The 21390-nt window shown below is 41.0% G+C and overlaps 1 protein-coding gene across 3 annotated transcripts; it reads left to right on the top strand.

The window, feature by feature from the left end:
- Positions 1-338: 338 nt before the first annotated feature.
- slc44a2 (solute carrier family 44 member 2 (CTL2 blood group)) lies at positions 339-21025 on the top strand. Of its 3 annotated transcripts, none has more exons than XM_030058660.1 (22): positions 339-510; positions 8493-8541; positions 8640-8713; positions 8965-9049; positions 9247-9331; positions 11008-11130; positions 11223-11283; positions 11404-11530; positions 11903-11986; positions 12812-12924; positions 13213-13344; positions 13854-13953; positions 14255-14347; positions 14595-14679; positions 14843-15105; positions 15447-15541; positions 16479-16582; positions 16674-16747; positions 16866-16936; positions 17052-17140; positions 17356-17440; positions 19548-21025. In XM_030058660.1, exons 1-22 carry the CDS (start codon positions 474-476, stop codon positions 19655-19657), a joined length of 2139 nt encoding a protein of 712 aa, XP_029914520.1. In that variant the 5' UTR covers positions 339-473; the 3' UTR covers positions 19658-21025. The 3 variants fall into 3 exon arrangements, with proteins under 3 accessions (XP_029914520.1, XP_029914504.1, XP_029914512.1); XM_030058644.1 differs by lacking the exon at positions 19548-21025 and adding an exon at positions 17769-19462; XM_030058652.1 differs by lacking the exons at positions 339-510; positions 19548-21025 and adding exons at positions 6098-6215; positions 17769-19462.
- The last annotated feature ends 365 nt before the right edge of the window (positions 21026-21390 follow it).

Below are 21390 nucleotides of genomic sequence, written 5' to 3'. Positions count from 1 at the left end.
TGGACACCCCCGCAACACACACACACATGCACGCACTCGCGCATCCAAAAATGCAGCTGTCTATCAACACACTTTAGAAATGTTAAAATCGGCCAAACTCTGTGAATATTTTAAAGTTGAAAGTTCCTTTTGAATGTTGTGTCGGCTCTGCTCATTGGCAGGTCGTAGGTCCGCACAAACACGCTCCACACATTCCATTAAAGTAGCGGCAGGACAAATTTTGTTTTTGTCCCGCCCATGCTCATTATGATTCGCCGATACTTCTGTCAATCAGTAAAACTCCTCGCCCTGATTGGCTCCTTTCCCTCTCCCACAGAATGGAATGCGCCGTGGTTTGGTTCGGGATGGTCTGCCTCTCGTTACGCTCCCAGCAGTCTGTGTGACTGTTATTGATGCTTTTTTCTCTCTCCATTTCCATGGTAACTGTCCTGTCCAAGATCTGATCTGCGGCGAGAAAGGCTCGGCGTGTGAGAATGGAGCTGGAGGAGAAAAACCCGGACCCCAAATACGGTGAGAAAAGATTGATTTGATTGATTTTCTTCTTGATGATTCAGTTGTCTCACAGCGAAGGAAGAAATTGAAACAATGACTGCAATGGATGGATGGGTGTGGACCGCATGGGTCTTAACGCAGATCCCATCCTTTAAATGGGGCTTGTTTTACAGAGTAGCCTGAGATGTAATGTTTGATAATAGACATGTTCTTATGGTTTTCATTCTAAAGTAGGGAGGCGGCATGGGTGCTGCACAGTGATAGCCTGCATGTTGTATTTCACTAGTTTTCCCTGTTTAAACAGCCTATGTTACAAACCAAGATCATGGCCTCAAATGGATCCCTGACCAGCCAGTTCAGCCTAGAGTTATTTATTACAAGATATACTCAACGCATCTATTATCACAGTGGCTGACAGATAGGCTAGCCTGAAGTAGCCTCATGTAGACTGGCATCTATTGAAGCAACTGAGGCCTGCCTTGTAATCAAGATACCAAACAAAAGTAGGTTTACATGGTGGTTCATTTTTAGGTTATTTGGTATCAACTTAAGTGCAGGACAACACACAAAAATAGGCTGCAAAAGAGGAAACTGGTCACATAGGCATCTATGCTACATGATGTTTTCTCTTGGCAATAATCAACTGCTGTAACAGCCATGTGGTGTTTTGTAGGTTGACATATGGTCATTACGTAAACACATATGTCCTACACACACACACATACACTCACAGATATTGCTTTTGTTCGTACACATTGATTGTATGCATATCATGGGAGATCCATTCTCCATAACAGACATACAGATGTGACTCACTGCAGATTACTGCGTGTCACACATGATTTTTCATCCACAAGACCAACCAACACCCACTGGCCCACAGCAGCCTGACTGGTGTCGTCCCATGTCTGGGCTGGGTTGTTGTTCATACAGACTGTTGAGTCATGAGGTTTTTGTAACTCGTGTTTTTCTTGCCTTAATACCCCATGTCAGGGTCATTATATGCAAAAATGCCCGCAGACCCCTCAACAAAAAGTAACCACAGTCTCACACTGGCATTTCTACAAGGGGACAGTACCAACAAAGCAAAAGCTTTTCAAGATGTATACAATAGCAAGCCATCCCACACTCACAGTATCTTTGAGTTAAGGGAACATCCTCTCCAGATGATCCTTGGAGCACTCAGTGTGGACAATTTCCTTGTTGCTTTCCTGTTACCATGTAAACAGCTCTTTTTCCATGGCTCCCCTCCCCCACATGGAGGTCATAAACCCCGACCCCTTTAAACTGCAGTTAAAGGTCTTTATACACAAAAACATCTAGTCTGTGGAGATGATTTGTTGTCCAAGCTAGTGGATAAAGCTTTGGTTCTTAAATGATTAGTTGAAAAGTCAACATCTCTACCTAGTTAAATAGGGACGCTGCTTAATACGCTAAAATGGATCATCAACAGTACCTCCCAAAACAACTTCAGTTTTATTGGGATCCTTCATTTGCGAATGGTCCATGGCTGCCTACTACAGTAATATTTTCCCTCTGAGCTGGCCAGCGAACTGGGAGTGTGCAGAGTCAGGCAGGCTGCAGCTTGCACTGCCTCGGCTGTGTCTCGCCCTGCCTGCTCTACACACTCAGCAGGCAGACTCAAGGGGCATCCAGTCAATATCAAGCTGGCAACCGCTCAGATGCATTACCACACACGCTGCATGCACGTACACACACCCACACATGCACACACACAAAATAATCCCTAAGTGTTTCACAATGATCCCTTGTCATTCTGAGCTGGCTGGTGGTTTGGCAAAATTGGACAAATTGCCTGTGTGATCCAAGTCGTACTTGTAACAAGCAGAGAGGGATGGCGTTCTGAGCAGACGTTTGGCAATATACAAGTATGTCATCCCACAGAAACAGGACGTAAATGTGTTTCCTCCTCTCCCTGTCTAAGAGCATGGAGGCAAATAGCTTCACTAGTGACTGCCAAAGGGGAATTTTGAGGAAATCACAGCTGTTAGATTGTATTTCACATCACAGTTTTTGTTACATTTTCCATTTTCTGTACATTAATCATACAAAAACATAAGAAAAATATAGACAACTAAATTGTTCATAATATCTTCCATGTGTAGCAGACACATGCATGTTCGCACACAAACCCAAATGCAACCACATTGGCCACTAACCCATTAAGGTAGCAGGGGAAGGGGTCATCTGATAAGCCCGCTGGGCCCATTAGTGGATCACATCAGTCATGACATCATCACTTCCCCGAACACACACACTCACACACACATGCACAGACACATGCAACAGCAAGCAGCGGTCAGTCACTAGTCTTGACCAGAACACACATCTTGTTTTCAGAAGAATGAGGACCATATCAGCTCAGTTTTTCAACTTTCCACCTGTTGCCATTCAATTTTAGGATTGATTTCAAGCTTTTACTAATTACTTGTGTTTTTGTTATGTTTATGTCCCCTAAAATGTCTGACTTAGACTATACTGGCTTGTATCTTTGCAAAGTTTGTCACTAGTTAAGTGTTTTCTCAGTCCTCTACTGACGGGGATCCTTAACTAAATTTTGAAATTCAAACCTCAGGCCAGTTAGATTTGGTATTGCATTCCATATTCTTAGCATAAGCCCCGCCTGTGTTTTCGTTTAAAAAAATCAACAAAATTGCAGGGCGGGACTTCCTTGTTCTGTGAACACAGCTCTGGTTATGAGTTGGTACTGTTTGCATATTCATAGATCCGAACATTCTTAATGAGGGAAAATGTGACATAGTTATATTTACTCCATTTCAAAGCATATAAGGGATGTTTTTCATTTAAAAAAACTCCTAAATATGTAATATTGATGAACACATGATTTTTAGGGGCTTAATAAATGGCTGGAGGGGGACTTTAAAGTGCAGTAACATTTTGCTCCTTGTGTTCCAGACCCTTAAACACAGAGATTTTAAATTCTGAGTCATTAGACTCAAGATAAACCTGACAATGTTTTCAACATTAGGGCCTCTAGGATGTGGAACAATCTGCCTGAGGACCCTAAGCTAGCTAAATCAGAATGAACTTTTACAGCTTTTTAGAAATCTCCCCTTAAATGTTCTTAAAGATGGAAGCAGATTAACATGCACAAGTTGTTGCTCTAAATTTTGAGAAATTATTATAACTAACCTAAAGAGCAGATTAGCACCAAGGCCGTATTTAGCCTAGTGTACCATGGTATTGTGTTTTACAGAAAATCTGTCAGATTGAAAACAGGCTGTTCCCCCAAGAGGAAATGGTACCTTCCTGCCCCTTATGATTTGTCTCCCTCTTGTGGCAATATATTAAATTCTGCATTAAACATGCACTGATGCTCCAAACAGGGAAATGGCTTTTAATCTTTACATGGACAGAAAAACTTGAGGGAAAAAAAACAAACTTTGAGAGAGTCATGGAATCGTCAGACAAGGTAATTAGCCATGCTACATTTTTAATTTACAGTTTCAGCGGAAATTGTGAATTGTGGTTGAAGTAAGAAAAACTCACTAAAGGTCTGGTGTGTACCAGCGTGAGAATATTGCCACAGAAACCAGCTTTGTAATGTCTGCAAAGATACACAACCCAGGTAGTTTTATTTTTGGGTGATAGGCTTACTCATCATTGTATGAATGAGTTTGGCAATGAATGCGACAAACATTTATTTGTATGTAACAGTTCCATAAAGCTTTCATAGTATTTTGTGGAACAAATAAAGGCCAGTGGAAAAATCACTTAAAATGACTACGTCCACTTCAGGCAAAACGAAAGAGAAAGCAAACACATGTGAATTGACGGAAAGGAGGAGCAATGAGGAAAAGCTGTAGCAACAATGTGACAGGAACCAAGAGGGTCTGTCAGAAATGTGGCCTGGCACTAATATGACCACACTTGCACCACCCATATTTACTGATGTAATTATAGCAATGTATATATGTATATATTTGTCAATGATACGTGAACCTTTCAAATGCTACATTAAGACTCTAAGAAGTTCTGTAGACTTGCTTTGATGTAAAGATTTGTCTTAATCTGTCCTTTGTTCTTGTTTTTATGTGAAACACGTTGTACACTCCTGGTTTTAGACACACCACAGAGAAAGTTTTTCCTCCTCCTCTTCTTCTTAATGATAATAAGAACTGTAAACCTAATGGCTTATGCCCCTAATGCCAACCTAGACATTAGTCCTTTCTTATTCTCACCAGAAAGTAACATTTCCTGTTTGCTGTTGTAAGAGAATGGAGGCTTATGATATAGATATGATATGAGTGAATGACTCAAGTAAGGAAGATAAGATTGTTACACAGTGACAGAGTATTTTATCTAATGTCAGTGCTTTCACAGGTACGAAACTGTCTGAACATGCAGCTGCTGTGAGGAGTGGAGGGTCAGTACCTATGGAACGGAGCTAGCCAATATCGGATATACGGAGCACATCAGAGGGGAACGAGTAGGGGCTCAGACATGGCACTCTTCCTGGAATGGGCATGTGTAGGTCAATAGTTAGTATTGTCTTACATAGTATGGCATGCTGTCAGCCTATCACATGGCAGTGGAGGTGGGCAGGCCCAAGCCAGGTCATCTGGCATCAGTGAGCGCGTAGGATGGTCTTATCTCACACTCTGCACAGCACATGTGCCACGCACATTATACCATAACCAAGTCTTTGTTATATGAATGCCTCAAATCTTTTCAAGAAGCCTTTTGTCAGCTGTTTTTGACTCATTCATGTCCTACCTAAAGGTCTGTGAAGTCAAGGCTAGATTGACTCATTTTCCAGGGGGAAAGCTACCAAGTGCCATGCTTTTTGTCAAAGTGACAAACTGTAAGACACCCTGAAGTGGGAACAGGATGTTAAGAAACAAGATTCTCTTGAGGAAGAGACTGCCCCATATCATGTAAATGATTCTCTTCCTGTGTGTTATTTATAGCATACTTTATATTTGTCTCTCAGTGACAGGAGTACACAGCAGCTTGTGTTTTTTTAAGTGCCACATTGTTAAAGTGAAACTTTTGACAGTACATTACAGCTTTGTCCCTCTACCCTGCACTGCATGCAGTTTGTAACTGAGGTGAAACTCTTGCTTGGTACTGCTGAAACGGAAGGAAACCATGAATGCAGTTTATCATGCTTGTCAAATGAAGCCTGTAATAACTATCACTGTGCCAGAGTAAAAGACTGTTTTGATTTTAGCCATGTTTGGATAGCAGAGTCAGTCATCCCTAGAGTTGGCAGCAACACACCCCACACAGCGACACTTGTACATTTGAGTCTTGTTTATGTCAACACACCCATTTGGCAATAGAGGATTCATGGGCAGCTTACTCAAAGTCAGTGAGACCACAGGTCTTTGTTGCTGTGGCACCGCTCCTCTCTCAATTCCCCCATCAATACGTCTCTCTGTGCGCTGCATTTCCCCTGACAAAGCCCAAGCCAAAGAGGGGGGAAAAGAGACCCGGCAAAAAGAGGGAGTAAATAAAGAAGGAGTGGTAGAGGAAGGCAGAGCCGACACAAGGTTTGACTGCTTTTTGTAGAGAGGAAGAAGGAAGTGAAGACTTGGTTGGTGGACACAAACCTCACACAGGAAGGAGACATAACAGCTCCCACATCATACACGCCACCCGGAGACAAGTCTGCAGATCTGTCCATGAATGCAGCTGAGAGAGAAAGAACAGTGAAACGATGAAAGGGGGAAAAAGCGGTACTGTAATGGTCTTTCACATGTCTTGACAGCTGCTTTTGATTTCTGATAGAATTTGTTGTTGAACAGTTTTTTCTTGTTGACATGATTAGAACTTGTGACGGTAATTAAACTGCTTTCAAATGCTGTAGTGAGTCATCGCCTGAAGTGCAAGCTTTAGTAACAGCTTTCAAATGGAACAGTCGTGCCACCGCGATGATTGACGTGTGTGTTTGTGTGTTTGTGTGTGTGTGTGTGTGTGTGTGTGTGTGTGTGTGTGTGTGTTTTACAGTGTGAGTATTAGACCAGGTAGGCTGTGACAGTATGTAGCGGGGCTTGGCTCAGGCTGTCACTGTGTTGTCATGACGGTGCGTTTAAGGTACGGTTGTATTGTTATGCCAGCCATAGCAGACATTTACAGTGACGCAACAGGATGTTTACTGGCACAGTGGCTAGTATCTCGTCAGCTCATAAGAGGATGTTGGTCTATTCCATCTGAGTATTTCTCAATCCTTCACTAAGCTATTGACTTCTGTGAGTGTAGTGTGTAAGTCTTTGCTCTGCTCTTTGAAGAGGTTGACTCAGAGTTAGCACATGATATGATGATCTCACTCAACAAAAGGAGCAGGCTGCATTGGCCTGGCTGGTGTTTCTGCTCTCCTGTGTCTAAGGTGTTTCCATGGCGGCTGGGGATATCCACAGGGAGCTCTCCGTCACTGGGGAGCCATTTTGTGGGTTGCTAGGCATGTCAGTCTGCCCGAGGAATCCTTTTGTTGTGGAAAATGTCCTTGCTGTGTCAATGCATGCGTTGACTCATATGGATTGTGCTCACTTCACGTGTATTGCACTCATACAGTGGTCTCAGTGCACAAATGCACACAGACATACTCTTTTTAAAATCAAAATTTATAGAGGTGCAGGGTCTGAAATTAACTTTTTGGCCCACCTGCCAAGGACTGTTAAACCAAAGAAACCCAGACTTTGCTGAAGAGTGCCTCTGTAGACACCATTAGAATATCACATTCATATTCTGTACAGTTTTGGGGATGCTTTTATTTAATGAATCATGAATAATTAATGAGGCTCTCTGCATCTCACTGACTTTTCTGCTGGGTCTGGGCAATATGGCCAAAATCAAAAATCCCAATAGTTCTGAACAAATACCTCAATATTGATATTGTACTGATACTTTTTTTTTTTTTTTACATAGATTTTATTGATATTGTGCTGATACTGCTAAGGTGACTGTTGGTGCTTTTACAAATTGTTCACACAATAGATTTTAAAAAAAAACATCTTTAGTGTGAATATGATGACCTAACAGACAGAGTCAAATAACAGAACAGATTAGTAAGTTCAGAAAATTGTATCCCTTAACTGTTATGAAGCTTTTAAAACTAAGAAATGACAACAGATATGCTGTGCCACAATATGACGATATCCAAAATCCCAGATAATATCCAGTCTCATATCACGATATCGATGTAGTTTCAATATTTTGCCCAGCCCTGCTATCTACTGAAACTAATTTATAGCACAGCTATGTTTTCGTAGAAACTGTAGCGTGCAAAGCTAGATGTTTGACATTAAATCAGGGAAAAATAGTATGAGAGGTGATTTGGCAGTCAGCGAGCTAGGCCTATCATAATATATAAATGATTGTTAGCTGCCATGACAATTGATTTTCCATGAGCAAATTGTTACCATATGCAAATCAAATGTGCTAAAGCTATTGAACCATACAAAAAAGCAAAAAAAAAAATGGTGTGGTGGTTTCTGTTAACAGAACTTTACATTTTTCAGACACTGAAATTATACATACTCTCTAACGCATTAGAATTAGAATATTAAAATAGCTCTGTTTTTGCTCTCATTTGGTTTGGCTCACAGTCAGAGAAAGTGCACTGTGGCCAACAGGGACAAAGTTTAAGAGCCAGGATCACAGACTGCAGACAACAGAGGCAACGTCTCTGACTCAGAAGACTGCAGAATAACGGTAGCACTTGTTATCAGGGGATCACTATTAATCTTTCAGTCAAAGGCAACTTTATACCTGCATGTGGTGCTTTATGGGTGTTAATTTTAGATCCTGAAGCTGCACCTTAAATGCCTGGATTCACAAACAGATAGTACTTAAGTATTGCTAGTCATTTAAGTGATCCCACTAGTTTTTGATAAACTACTTGTATACCATGCATTTTATAGACAGGAGAGATAGAGGTTAAAATATCAGGTTCTAACAATTGTAACTGAGTGCATACTAAAAAAAAATGGGAATCTGTGTTTTTTCGTCCTCAGGGGAGTCCAGGAAGTTTGACCCAAACTTCAAAGGACCGATTCACAACAGGTAAAAGCGTCTGTATTTCAGTCACTGCTGATCAGAGTACACTTTAATCTCAGGCACCAATAACAGTGGACCATTTCCTCTCCTCTCTTTGTGGACAGGGGTTGCACAGATATCCTCTGCTGTATTCTCTTCATCATAGCTCTGTTGGGCTACTTTGCTGTGGGCATTCTAGGTAAGAGTCTATTCTTCACTTCTGTTACTCAGTTGCATAATTTCTTTTATTTCTTAATGGCATAAAACACTCAGCCCATCTGCATTCTGGGCTTTCAATTTCCTATAACAAGCCAAGTTTTGTGCATCTTCTTTGGTAAGACATGAGTAGGTTCTGCATTTAAGGGCTCCTTTGTATTTGGTTGTTGCTTAATGAGGAAGTCACATTTGCTCCTCCTCGGCTGTGAGTGATTACAATTCTCCTCCATGCAGCTTGGTCCCAGGGTGACCCAAGAAAAGTCATCTATCCCACAGACAGCAAGGGGCAGTTCTGTGGACAGGCAGGAACACCTCTGGAGTGAGTCCAACAATATGAACAATATGATCAATACACTGTATATATTTGTTACCTTAGAAAAGCACAGCCTGTATACGTCTCAGAGAATGTTATATATGATTGCAGCTTTGATGCTTTGCTTTTTGGCCTCAGAGACAGAGATAGGGCCTATTTCAGATGCATGCCTACAGTGTTGTGTTCCTGTTCATGTACAACAGGAAGAAGCCTCTGCTGTTCTACTTCAACATCCTGAAATGTGCCAGTCCTCTGGTGCTGCTGGAGTTCCAGTGTCCCACCACACAGGTCAGAAACAAGATCTACACTACTCACAAAAAGTTAGGGATATTCGGCTTTTGGGTGAAATTTCAGGATGAACCTAAAATGCATTATAACCTTTACAGGTGAACTTAATGTGACCTTCTGTAAACTTTTGAATGCACATGTCCAACTGTTCAATGTTTCAGTACCTTTTGCACAAGTTGCTGTTCTCTAACAAGGAGCTTAATGGCAAAATTCACAACAGGTGTTTGATCCATGAATCGACCAATAAATTTCCTGGTTCAATTAGAATTGGTATTTAAACAGTCCTCCTCATTATGCTGTTCACATTTTGACATCATGAGACCAAGACAACACCTAACAATTGATCAGCAGCACCTCGCCATTGCGAGGCTTCAAACAAGATGTTCTCAGACGGAAGTGGCCTCTGAGCTTAGAGTGTCACAGAGTGTCATCAGCAGGTTGCAACAGAGATACAGAGAGACTGGAAGAGTCACAGAAAGGCATAGAAGTGGACGTCCTTTGGCCACATCCTACACTGATGACCGCTTCATTGTGAACAATGCCCTGCGGAACCGGATGATGAATGCCACTCAACTCCAGGCACGTTTAAGGGAGGTGAGAGGCACCCAAATGTCACGTCAGACCATTCGAAACCATTTACATCAGCATGGTCTGCGTGCTAGACGACCTGCAAGGGTACCTGACCACACCACCAGGCACAGGTGTCATTGTCTTGCATGGGCCAGGCACATTTACGCTGGACAAGGGACCAGTGGGCCTCAGTGCTGTTCTCTGATGAAAGCCGATTCATGTTGAGCAGAAATGATGGCCGCCAACGATGTTGGAGACGTCAAGGAGAGCGCTATGGATCAGCCACTGTCGTCACCAGACGAGCCTTTGGTGGTGGTGGTGTTACTGTGTGGGCAGATGTGTCTAGTCAGTACAGACCTGCTCTACACTTTGTGACAAGCCCATACTACCTGAATAACATCATTAATCCAGTCATTGTACCCCTGCATGAACAACACAGGCCTAATTTCATCTTCATGGACGACAATGCTCCAGCTCATCGAGGTCGCATCATTAGGGAATGGCTGCTGGAGACTGGGGTACCTCAAATGGAGTGGCCTGCACTTTCTCCAGACCTGAATCCCATAGAAAACCTGTGGGATCAGCTGAGTCGCCGTATAGAGGCTCGGAGCTCTGTACCCCAGAACCTCAATGTCCTGAGGGCCGCCCTTCAAGAAGAGTGGGATGCCATGCCTCAGCAGACAATAAGTCGACTTGTGAACAGCATGAGACGTCGTTGTCAAGCTGTAATTGATGCTCAAGGACACATGACAAGTTATTGAGACATTGACATTTTTTGTTGTGGTATACCCACCACTGTTGTTGGCTTTTGTTTCAAGACATTGTTTGAGATGAGGAAATCACCAGTGTATGCTTCTACTTAAATGCCCTACTTTCATGATATAACATCACTGTAGCGTGAACTTTTTACATTTTCCGTAAATTTCACCCGTAAGCCAAATATCCCTAACTTTTTGTGAGTAGTGTATCTATCGAACACCTTAGGTTTATTTTTTTTATGCCATTTGCGGTCATTCCCTCTTGTGTTGTTTTTTAATTTTACTTTGTTGAAGTAAATCTTACAAGATGTTGATTGTCATTACTTTTATTTTGTTATTTGCATGCAGCTATGTGTGGAAAGCTGTCCCAACAGGCACCTTACTTTGGTGAAAGCCAAGTTAGGCCTAAGCAAAGAAGACCAAGACTACTACAAACAATACTGCAAAGAAGGAGTGGACTTCTCCAAAACGGTAAAGGACTAGATGGGTGGATGATTCAAATTCTATTCATGTTGCTGCTAAATGCTCTGATAAGACAGTGAAGGATGTCTTATGTGTTTCAGAGCGCTCCGGAGATCCTGAGAGATGGCTTGTGTCCTTCCATGCTCATGCCCAGTAAAGCCTGTGAGTGAGAAGCTTTTCAGTGCCGCCCACTTAGTTTTCACCCATACAACAAGCTGTTAAGTCTGGTGTGAAGTTACACAGATACAACGTGACAAAATGAATTATCACATCTCTCCCCAGTCACGCGGCGCTGCCTCCCTGCGCTGGGAACGATGAAAGGTGGGGTGGTGGTGGTGGGCAACGAGACCACTTTTGATGATGGAGAGGGTGCCAATGTCAATGCCACAGAGCTGCTTGAGGCATCAAAGTGAGTCCTTGCTTTTTCCTTCCCCACCACTATTCAAAATAATGAAATTAAGCTTTAACATGTACCAGGCTCTCAAGGTTAGCACACACAGTTTCAGAAATTGACTTTTCAAGCTGAGCCCAGCGTAGATGAACATTCAGAAACAATGCCTTCAGGATTTTACAGCCTCATAGACCTGATTGTGCGAGGCAGCGTGTGAAATTCACAGCCACCAAGCGCCAACTGTTGATAAAATTTGTGTTTGTTGGATCAATCAGTAATGGTAACTTTTTCAGAGGATGTTTGAATTCCTCAGTTACATACTTTTGACATACTTTCAGTTTCATAATTTCTAATTTCAGTCGGTGGTGAATGTACTTAATTTTGTTACAGGAAGTCAAATGTGGTTGTTGAAGCTCGCCAGGTGGCAATGAGGATCTTTGAAGACTACACTCAGTCTTGGTATTGGATACTGCTGTAAGTCTGTCCATTCTCTACTGCTTACAGTAATAGAGTAACAGTAATAAACAACAACAATAAACAACAGGAGACAACAGGACAATTTCATATGTAAACAGTAGAGATTTTTCCCATTAAACTCTTTAAACTAGTTAAACAGTTTGTAGTCAACAGGAAAGATAAGACAGCACAATTGCATTACTGTAACTGTTCAAACACACACTGCTAGTAGGAATCAAATATTTAAAGAAGTACTCAAAACACCTTTTTTTTAACTTACCCAGAACGAGACAAGCTGTTTGACACTATTTTCACCTCTGTACGTCCAGTGGTTCGAGGAGAAGTTAGATGGTGGAACTATAACCACTGAAAACATGTATCCTTCCATTTATCGTAGTGACCCACGTAACAAAGATGGTAGATCTGGCACAAATTAACTTCTCCTAAAATGACTCTGGTTATTTATTTATTTATTTATTTATTTTAATTTTGAAGACATTTATTTATTTATGTGTTTACATATTTTTCACTTTGAAAGAGTTAGGCTAATGACTCCCATAGACTTCAAGTCTTTATGCTAAGCTAACACAAACTGCTACCCATATGAACCAAACCAATGGACATACAGAGGTGGAAATGGTATTAAACACTGTGTATCTCTCTCTGGGTAAGTCGGAAAAAGGGTATTTTGCCCAAAATGTTGGAGTATTTCTTTAAAAGCGAGTATATTATTCAAGACTGACTTCATCTAACTGATCATTTTGAAACTGATCACATAGGATCATTCCAGGGTAAAATACTAGGAAGTGTTAAGTGTTTGCGTGATGTGTCCACCCTCTTCAGAGGTCTGGTGATAGCCATGGTCGTCAGCCTGATTTTCATCGTCCTGTTGCGGTTCTTGGCTGGGATCATGATCTGGGTCATGATTATCCTGGTTATTCTGGTCATTGGATATGGTAAGTCCTCCGCATACTGGAAGAAATACAGTAAGAAAATTGGCCAGGGTTGATCTAAGTGAGGACATTTAAATTCAGATGACAAAAAATATGGAAAATAAGGATGCAATGTGATGGTCCTCACTTAAACCAACCCTTGGCAGTTTTGCATAGTGCTGCTTTTGTTGAAATGTATTTAACAAACTTTACATATGTTAAATTTTGTATTAAAACTTACATATTTTACATTTTTGTAACTTTTAAAATGCTATTTTCTAATTCTGATATTTCTGCATGTGTATTTTCAAGGTATTTTCCACTGTTACATGGAGTTTGCCAGTCTGAAGGGAGAGCCTGGAGCTGATGTCACCATCCGTGACCTGGGCCTGCAGACCGACTTCTCTATATACCTGCAGATCAGACAGACCTGGCTGGCCTTCAGTAAGCACAAGCACACTTTCTGTCTGTGGTGCAACTACAGTGATATTGTTCAAACAGCATACACACATGTGCTAGATTTTGAGGATTTTGCAAGAGGCTGTAATTATTTCATCAATAGTAGATTCTTAAAATAGAGTGTTATACATAGTATTCTGGTGCTGAGGCCAATTTCTAGCCAGTAAATTAAGCGTAGCAAATATTAAGCAACAGCTTCTCAGATGTGACTAAAATGTTTCTTGTAAAATAAAATGTGTCTAAAATATTGAAAAACTTGTGTCTGTATATGGTGAAGCAATTTTTTTTATCATCATTGCAACATTCAACAAAATAGTCCTTATCCTGCACCTCTACATCGGAGACTACTTTTTATTAAGATCCTTAATTTAATGGATACTTAAATGCATAATTGATGGATTGACGATCCATGATCAATCCCCTAAGAAAATCACCCTAAATCAGTGTTGCTGGCTATCTTCGGTTTTTTCTTATCTTTACTCCCTGCTTCTCAGTGATCATCCTGGCCATTGTGGAGGTGATCATCATCCTGCTGCTCATCTTCCTCAGGAAGAGAATCCTCATTGCCATTGCCCTCATCAAAGAAGCCAGCAGGTCAGTCAGCTGGTTATCTACTCCACTTGTATAACGCTGCACATTGTCTTCTACTGTGACAAGAAAGTGACCAGGCCCACTCAGAATATTTTAATCAGTTCTGTGTGCAGTACCAGTGAGAGGAGACCAGTAGTTCTCACAGCCAAGCGTCACTGAAAGAAAGTATTTTATCTCATGAACTCTGTGGACGGAGTGTATGCATGACCTCAGTTTGTAACGCCCCCACACTGGAAATATTAAGGCTTTCAGTCTTCATGACACATCTTTCTCACTGTTTTTTTTTTTTTTTTTTTTTTTGCAGAGCTGTTGGTCATGTGATGTCATCGCTGTTCTACCCGCTACTGACCTTTGCCCTCCTGGCCGTGGTGATTGCTTACTGGGCCATCACTGCAGTGTATCCCTCTGTCTCTTCCACACCATGCAAAGCATGATTAAAAATAAATTTGGAACAATGTAGTTACTACCTCCTTATAATCTTATAATCTTTAATTTTATGGGAGCAGTTTCCACACAGTTAGATGGTAAACTTTTGGCAGCACTTTGACTGCTCTTTTGAGTGTTGACTGATCTATACACAGGACACTGACTTTTACAGAAATGCTCTTCCTTGTTACCATTATCTCCTTAATAGCTCTGGCCAGTTTCTTGTCCACCTCTAACGAGCAGGTCTATAAAGTATTCAACACCTCTGAGTGTGAATACGCAAGAGAGACCTGCGACCCCAAGGTATGATACTGAGTATCTTAGGCACATAAAAGCATAATAACAGCTAAGCACATTGTCTGGTATTAGTTGTCACATTTTGATAATATCATTCCCATTTGAGCTCCAAACACTTGATCAAAAAACACTTTTCCAATTCCATGGTCTGCTCCCTCTCTTTCTCCAGACGTTCAACACCTCCAACATTTCAGCCCAGTGTCCTGATGCAGAGTGCCTGTTTGCCTTCTACGGTGGCGAGACCCTCTACCACAAATACCTCATCTTGTTCCAGTTCTACAATGTCTTCCTCTTCTTCTGGTGCGCCAACTTTGTGACTGCACTGGGCCAGGTCACTCTGGCAGGGGCCTTTGCCTCTTATTACTGGGCCTTCAAGAAGCCAGACGATATCCCTGCCTACCCCATCTTCTCCTCCCTGGGTCGGGCTCTCAGGTTAGAACCTGGATATGGATATGTGTGTTTGTGTGTGTGTGAAGGAGTACTTCACTCCAAAACTGTGTATATTGTATCATGTACTCACTCCAAGATGTCTTGAATGGCTGAGAAGAAAGTTTTGATCCCATGCTTCGTGATAACTGAAGGCTTCAAAAACTGTAGGACAGTGAAAACGGCTCTGGGTGAGTAAATGATACAAAGTATACAGATTTGGGGTCAAGTATTGCTTTAATGGCACCATTTCAAGAAATGCTGTTACCTTGTCTCATACAAATATTGATTTCTGTATCTCTTACCACCTGTCACCTTCCTGGCCTCTGCTTCCTCTTCTTGTGCAGATACCACACAGGCTCCCTGGCCTTTGGCTCTCTGATCCTGTCTCTGGTCCAGGTCATCAGGGTCATTCTGGAGTATCTGGATCACAAGCTGAAAGGTCAGACAGCATGATACTATAGCAGTGACACTGAATTTCTAAATACACTTTGGCATAATGATGCAGCATTAACAGCTTTTTCAATGGCAGTAGCAATATCAAGTACAAAAGTTTAAGCACTGAGCAGGACCGAGTGCCAGTGTGGTTACTTTACTTTCAAGGAGCAGTGTAGGCTTGGACTATTAGCTTGGGGTCACTGGACCAAATAATTGAGATGAAATGCTTTGTTTTCCCACCATTTGAGAAATGCAGGCTTGTGTGTGCCAAAAATGGAGAAAATCCAGACAGTTTGCTTTTGTTTCTGACGTGTTGCTCCGGGCTTGTTTTGGAAAATTAGGCTTGGTTGAAATCTTTGATACCAGTTGCAGTCCAGGATTAGCATGCCCACTTGGCTGCTGGTTGACTACATACATTTCACATATTTATTGTACATTTACCACTGGCTACAGTATGTTTACATGCTTAGAAATAACCTGGTTCTCAGTAAAGCTGGCTAGAAAGACCAAAGTAAGTTCATGTTTTGATAATTAGAAACATGGTTAAAATGTCTATGTACGCCAATATTCAGTTGGTTGCTATGACTAACTCAAATTTAGACAGGCGTTACAGGTATATTTTGAACAAAATATATATCACCAGGCAGTGCTTACAGTTACTAGTTGGATGATTTCTGTCTCCATGTTTAGTAACCTACTCTACACCTTTTCACACTTTTTTGCTTGCGGACCTTCCTGTCTGTGAGAAGCACATCACAGGTGGACAGGAATACTTTGTTTACCAGTTTATTTATGGCAACAGGGAGACTCAGTTGCAGGGTAACAAAAGTGCATGCAAGCATGTAAGAATATGTCCAGTAGTAATATTGCCCTGTGCTTGTGAATGTAAACCAGTAAAAATAAGGTTTATACAACCCATCCTTCTTGCTTTTGCCCTTTAGGTGCCCAGAACAAGTTTGCCAAATTCCTGCTCTCTTGCCTGAAGTGCTGCTTCTGGTGCCTGGAGAAATGTATCAAGTTTCTAAACAGAAATGCTTATATCATGGTGAGCTTTTGTTGCTGGATACATACTGCTGACTAAAAGAGGTCAGGTCTGGTTGGTTTTTAAAGTGTTGTTTAATCCCCTTTCTCTCTAGATTGCCATCTATGGCAAAAGCTTCTGTACCTCAGCTCGAGATGCCTTCTTCCTCCTCATGAGGAACATTATCAGGTGGGCATCTGTGGTCTGTATTAATGTAACTATTATTACTAGTTTTCACATTTGTTAGTATTAATATTTATTCTCAGACATAATACATTAATATCTTGCAATATTGCATATTCTGCAGGGTGGCTGTTTTAGACAAAGTGACAGACTTCCTGCTGTTCCTTGGAAAGCTCCTCATTGTTGGAATTGTTGGTAAGGCATATTTTGCTTTTAAAACAAATCAAAACCTGATCAGAAACCAATAGAGAGGTATGCCCTGCTTACCATTTAAATTCACGAAACCTTCACATTCTGTTTCTGTACACAGGAATCTGCTCTTTCTTCTTCTTCTCTGGAAGGATCAAAGCAGTAGAGGAGGCAGCTCCATCTCTCAACTACTACTGGGTTCCCATTCTGGTTAGAGAATTACTTTTATACATCTTTGGCTTTGAAACTTTACAACGGAGGTCTTGCCATAAAAAAAGATAACAAAATGGCTTGTGGCTATGATAGTATACCTCTGTGTATGAGATATATGGATATTACATGGGATGGATATTTACATTATCACTTTGGATATTATCACTTTGGATGGATATTTACATTATCACTTTGTCATCCTCTCTGCCTAGACGGTGGTTGTGGGATCTTACCTCATCGCCCATGGGTTCTTCAGTGTGTATGCCATGTGTGTGGACACACTTTTCCTCTGCTTCTGTAAGTAACTCTATGTAGGCATTATTAACATGTCAGCGGATAGACAGTGTTTTGATTCAAATCACTTCTTCTGTTGCATCTATATATCGCCTGTCCTCTCTGTAAGCTCTCAAGCATACAACTGTCTCAGGCTGAGCTGCTGATTTCCCTTTGTTCCTGCCAGGTTTCTCACTGTTCTTCTCTTTGTCTCATTTTTCCCCTTTATTTCACTTTTCCCTTTGTTTTCACACCTTCTCTTTCACTGCATGTTTTCCACATTTTCCGTTTGTCTTAATTTTCCATTAACTCAAACCACACACACCCACACACACACGCACACACTCAAAAGGTGAGGACTTGGAAAGAAACGACGGCTCATCTGAAAGGCCTTACTTCATGTCCCCGGAGCTGCATGAGATCCTCTCTAAAGCACAGAGGGTGGAGGAAGAACGGGATGGTGTTGAGCAGGTAGATTCTGCAAAGCAGATGGACGAGGTGAAGGTGGAGGAGGAAACTCTGCTTCAGCAGCAAGACGGAGAGATCCAACTAAAGCAGCAGCAGGTGCTACAAATGGCCGAGGAGGAGAAACCTCTGCAGGCTCAGCCAGGTGATGAGGAGCCACAGGAGGAGACAACAGAGGAGAAAGCAGCAGAAGACAGTCAAGTGGAGGTGGCTGAAAAGAAAGAACCAGAAGTGACAGAACCAGCAGAGGAGCAGGAGGTGAAGGAGGAGGCCAAAACGGAGGAGGTGGTGTCTCCACCTGTCGAGGCTGAGAAAGAGGAGACAGGCGAAAAGAAAGAAGAGAAGGAGGAATCTAAAGAAGAGGATCCGTCTTCTGCACCACAGGAGTAGAAGTTAATATCATTGGCATAAAAGATGGCAAAAAAATGTGAGGCTTGGTAAACCTCCTAAACATGAAATGTGCGCGTGCTGAATGGAGCAACTGTACCTAACACCTTTGTGACATGGACCTGTTAAATGTAGGCTATACAGCGAGCTAAAATGCAGATTGCCTTACTGTGTCATTGGTATGCGACCTCGAGTCTTGCTCTTTCCAGAGGTCACCGTATGAGGGTTGAAGCAGGTCAAAAGCCCAGTGCATCTCTGTAGCTTGAAAATGTTCCGTTGTGTTGGTTTTAGACAGTGTTGGTTTTTATATTGTGAAGATCTGTAGAAAATTGTAAGTGCTGAACGTGTGCCTGATTGCTGTCATTAATATTTGAAGTCTTAATGCTGTTAATGAATGCACTACAGAACCACTAAATACCATGTTTACAGTCTAAGCAACACTTCTCAATCAATGGTGAATCTCTTTTCACTGTTTACAATAATACCAGCTGACGCCAAAATGGTTCCAAACATTTGATATACTGTATGAATATTAGATTTTTTTTTTCTCCTATGGAACTAATATGTATATACAGCATTGTATGTCTATAATGTATTTATTTTGCTTCAGTCTTGTAGAGAGCCCCACCAAGATCACTCACTTGGATGTGATCCCATGTATTGTATTGCCACCTACTTGCCTTGGTATTTCAGACTGGCATAAGTGCTGTGATTGTGTTGCCATGACGCAACCGTCTTGACCTCTCAGACTCTGCGAACCCTACAGTTGTGTACTGACCCCACATGCCTTGCTCTCTCCTCTCCTCTCCCTTCGGTCCGTCCCTTTCCCCTCTTCCTTTTTCAGTGCTGCATGGTGTTAACATGGCCTACTGAGTGCTTTGCGACTAACATTTTACATCTTTGGATGCTTTTGTACCTTTTCTCGTTTGTCACGTTGTGAACGTTGTAAGTAGATTTTCCACTGACACTGATGACATTCCATGTTCATTGGATGTAGTTCTTGATTAAAGGTAATCGTATTTAATTGCAGTAGTTCTGTTATGTGTAAATGCGCGAATCATGTCCTATTTGGCATTTTGGAGAAAGGAAAAAGGTAAGTGTTCATGTCCAGCAAAATCAGCTTCAAGTTTTAATTTGGTTTAATTTCTAATGAGCTAAAAGACAAAACATTTCTAGATAGATACTCAAGACAAGAGATGAATACAAACACAGAAGAGCTTTTAAATAAGCATGTTGCTAGACAAACGTTTTCTCTGAACTTCCTCTGTCCATGTCACAGTGGAGGACCTTGAACGCAACGATGGATCAGCAGAGAGGCCGTTCTTTATGTCCCAGAACCTGCTCACCCTTCTCAAGAAGTCCAACGCAGAGGCCAAATCTGTAGATTAACTTGCACCTGTGTGTGGGTGTGCATGCATGTGTGTGTGTGTTTGGTGCCTATTTTGAGTGTGTGTCTTACTGTGTGCACAAGTGAAAGCAGAACAAAGGGAGTTTAATCCTAACCACCAAGAGGACGTGTAACAGTGCTCTGTATAGTGTGCCTTACATTTGTGATGCTGTGGATGAGCAGCAGCGTTCATACAATAATACTTACTGTATTCTGTCTTGTTGATATCATTATTGATTGTTTTGTAATTTGTCACTGGCCTTGAGCTCATTCCTCATATTTGCCCAATAAGGGTGGTTTTTATTACAGAAGGACATATGGGAGCTCATGATACTGACAAGAGTAATTAATTTAAGTAGCAATATACATAGGAAACCCATACTTCTTTTCTGCATTTCAATTGTTTTTTTTTTTTTCTGTTTTCAAGTCACAAAGCCTATATGGAGTCTTTGAAGGGTACATAGTCTTTCCATAAGGCTGCCAGTGTTATGGCAATGATACATCAGTGAAGCTATGCGCTTTATAATTTTGTTTGTTTTTTTTTACTAAGCAAACTGCATATTGCACTGTTTGAAACAAACTCACCAAAGCAACGTTCCTAAACTCCAGGCTGTTAAAACTTGAGTAGACATAGCCTACTAATCATATAGCCATAAGAGATTACATAGCTTATTTTTCTAATAGCTCGATTTGTTGTGTAAGTTAATGTCCATATTTTCACTTTAAATCTGAAACATATCCTTGAAAGTGTGGAGACGTTTGAGTCAACGGAGCAAGAGAATTTCATTTTGCTGTAAATTAATAAAGTTTTGTATTGCCATATCAGTGTTCAAAGAAAAAAGAAGAGAAAAAGCAACAATGAAAAGAAAAGCCACTGCTTATTTGAGACCAAGGATAGTTTTTGATAGAGGATTTTAGCCTTATATGAATTAGAACTATCACTGTTTTTTTTATTGAATAATTGTTCTCTTGTGATAGGTGTTTCATTTCATTATGTTGCAAATTGGATTTCAGAAATAAAGTTGCAGTATTTTTTTTTTTTTTTTGGGAAAAGTGTGTGCTTTGATTATATTTTATAGGCCCGTATGCTCTATCTGATTAATTTCCTGAGGGTGTGTGAAAATAATTTAAAGCAGAGGTCTTCAACGAGGTCTTTTTTTTAAAATATATTTTTTAATTTTTTCCCCCAATATTTTTCCCCCCACAAATTCAAGTCTTTAAATACACATAAACATGAATCCAACATATTACAGCGAATAGATAAATGGAGACAAATATTTTTATTCATGGCAGTGGCACTAATAGGCCATCAGTTATTTTTGTTTCCACTTTACCTTTTGCTATCACTTTACCTTGCACGTTTAAAATAAAAACTTGAATAAATAAACCTGTGTATTATTTGTATAGCTTAGTATTGAATGCACAATAACAAGGTACATTTATACATGTCACTTGGCCCAGTTTAATATAAAACAGTTTTATACAATATATATACTGAAGGGCGTTCCTGCTCCATCACTCGATCAGTTTGGGGGTCCTTGGCTTGAAAAACGTTGAAGACCCCTGATTTAAAGAGAATACTTCATATACTAAGAATTTGATGACAAAATTAAATAAAACTGCAAACTGGGTATGCAGAGACTGCAACATGAGGTTTCTTTCCATCCTTCATCCATCCGAGGTCTGTCAGGTCCTCTGATTTATGGAATGGACAACAGTTTGACATATAAAAACA

Source organism: Myripristis murdjan, chromosome 1 (assembly GCF_902150065.1).
Source record: "Myripristis murdjan chromosome 1, fMyrMur1.1, whole genome shotgun sequence".
In the NCBI taxonomy this organism is placed as follows: Eukaryota; Metazoa; Chordata; class Actinopteri; order Holocentriformes; family Holocentridae; genus Myripristis; species Myripristis murdjan.
This window is presented reverse-complemented; position numbering and strand designations above follow the sequence as displayed.

Bases quoted from the DNA above. Each gene is read 5' to 3' on its own strand.
- slc44a2 (XM_030058644.1), top strand. From the start codon at position 474: ATGGAGCTGGAGGAGAAAAACCCGGACCCCAAATACG. The intron at 8,542-8,639 runs GTAAAAGCGTCT...CTTTGTGGACAG, and splicing joins AAAGGACCGATTCACAACAG to GGGTTGCACAGATATCCTCT. The intron at 9,050-9,246 runs GTGAGTCCAACA...CATGTACAACAG, and splicing joins CAGGCAGGAACACCTCTGGA to GAAGAAGCCTCTGCTGTTCT.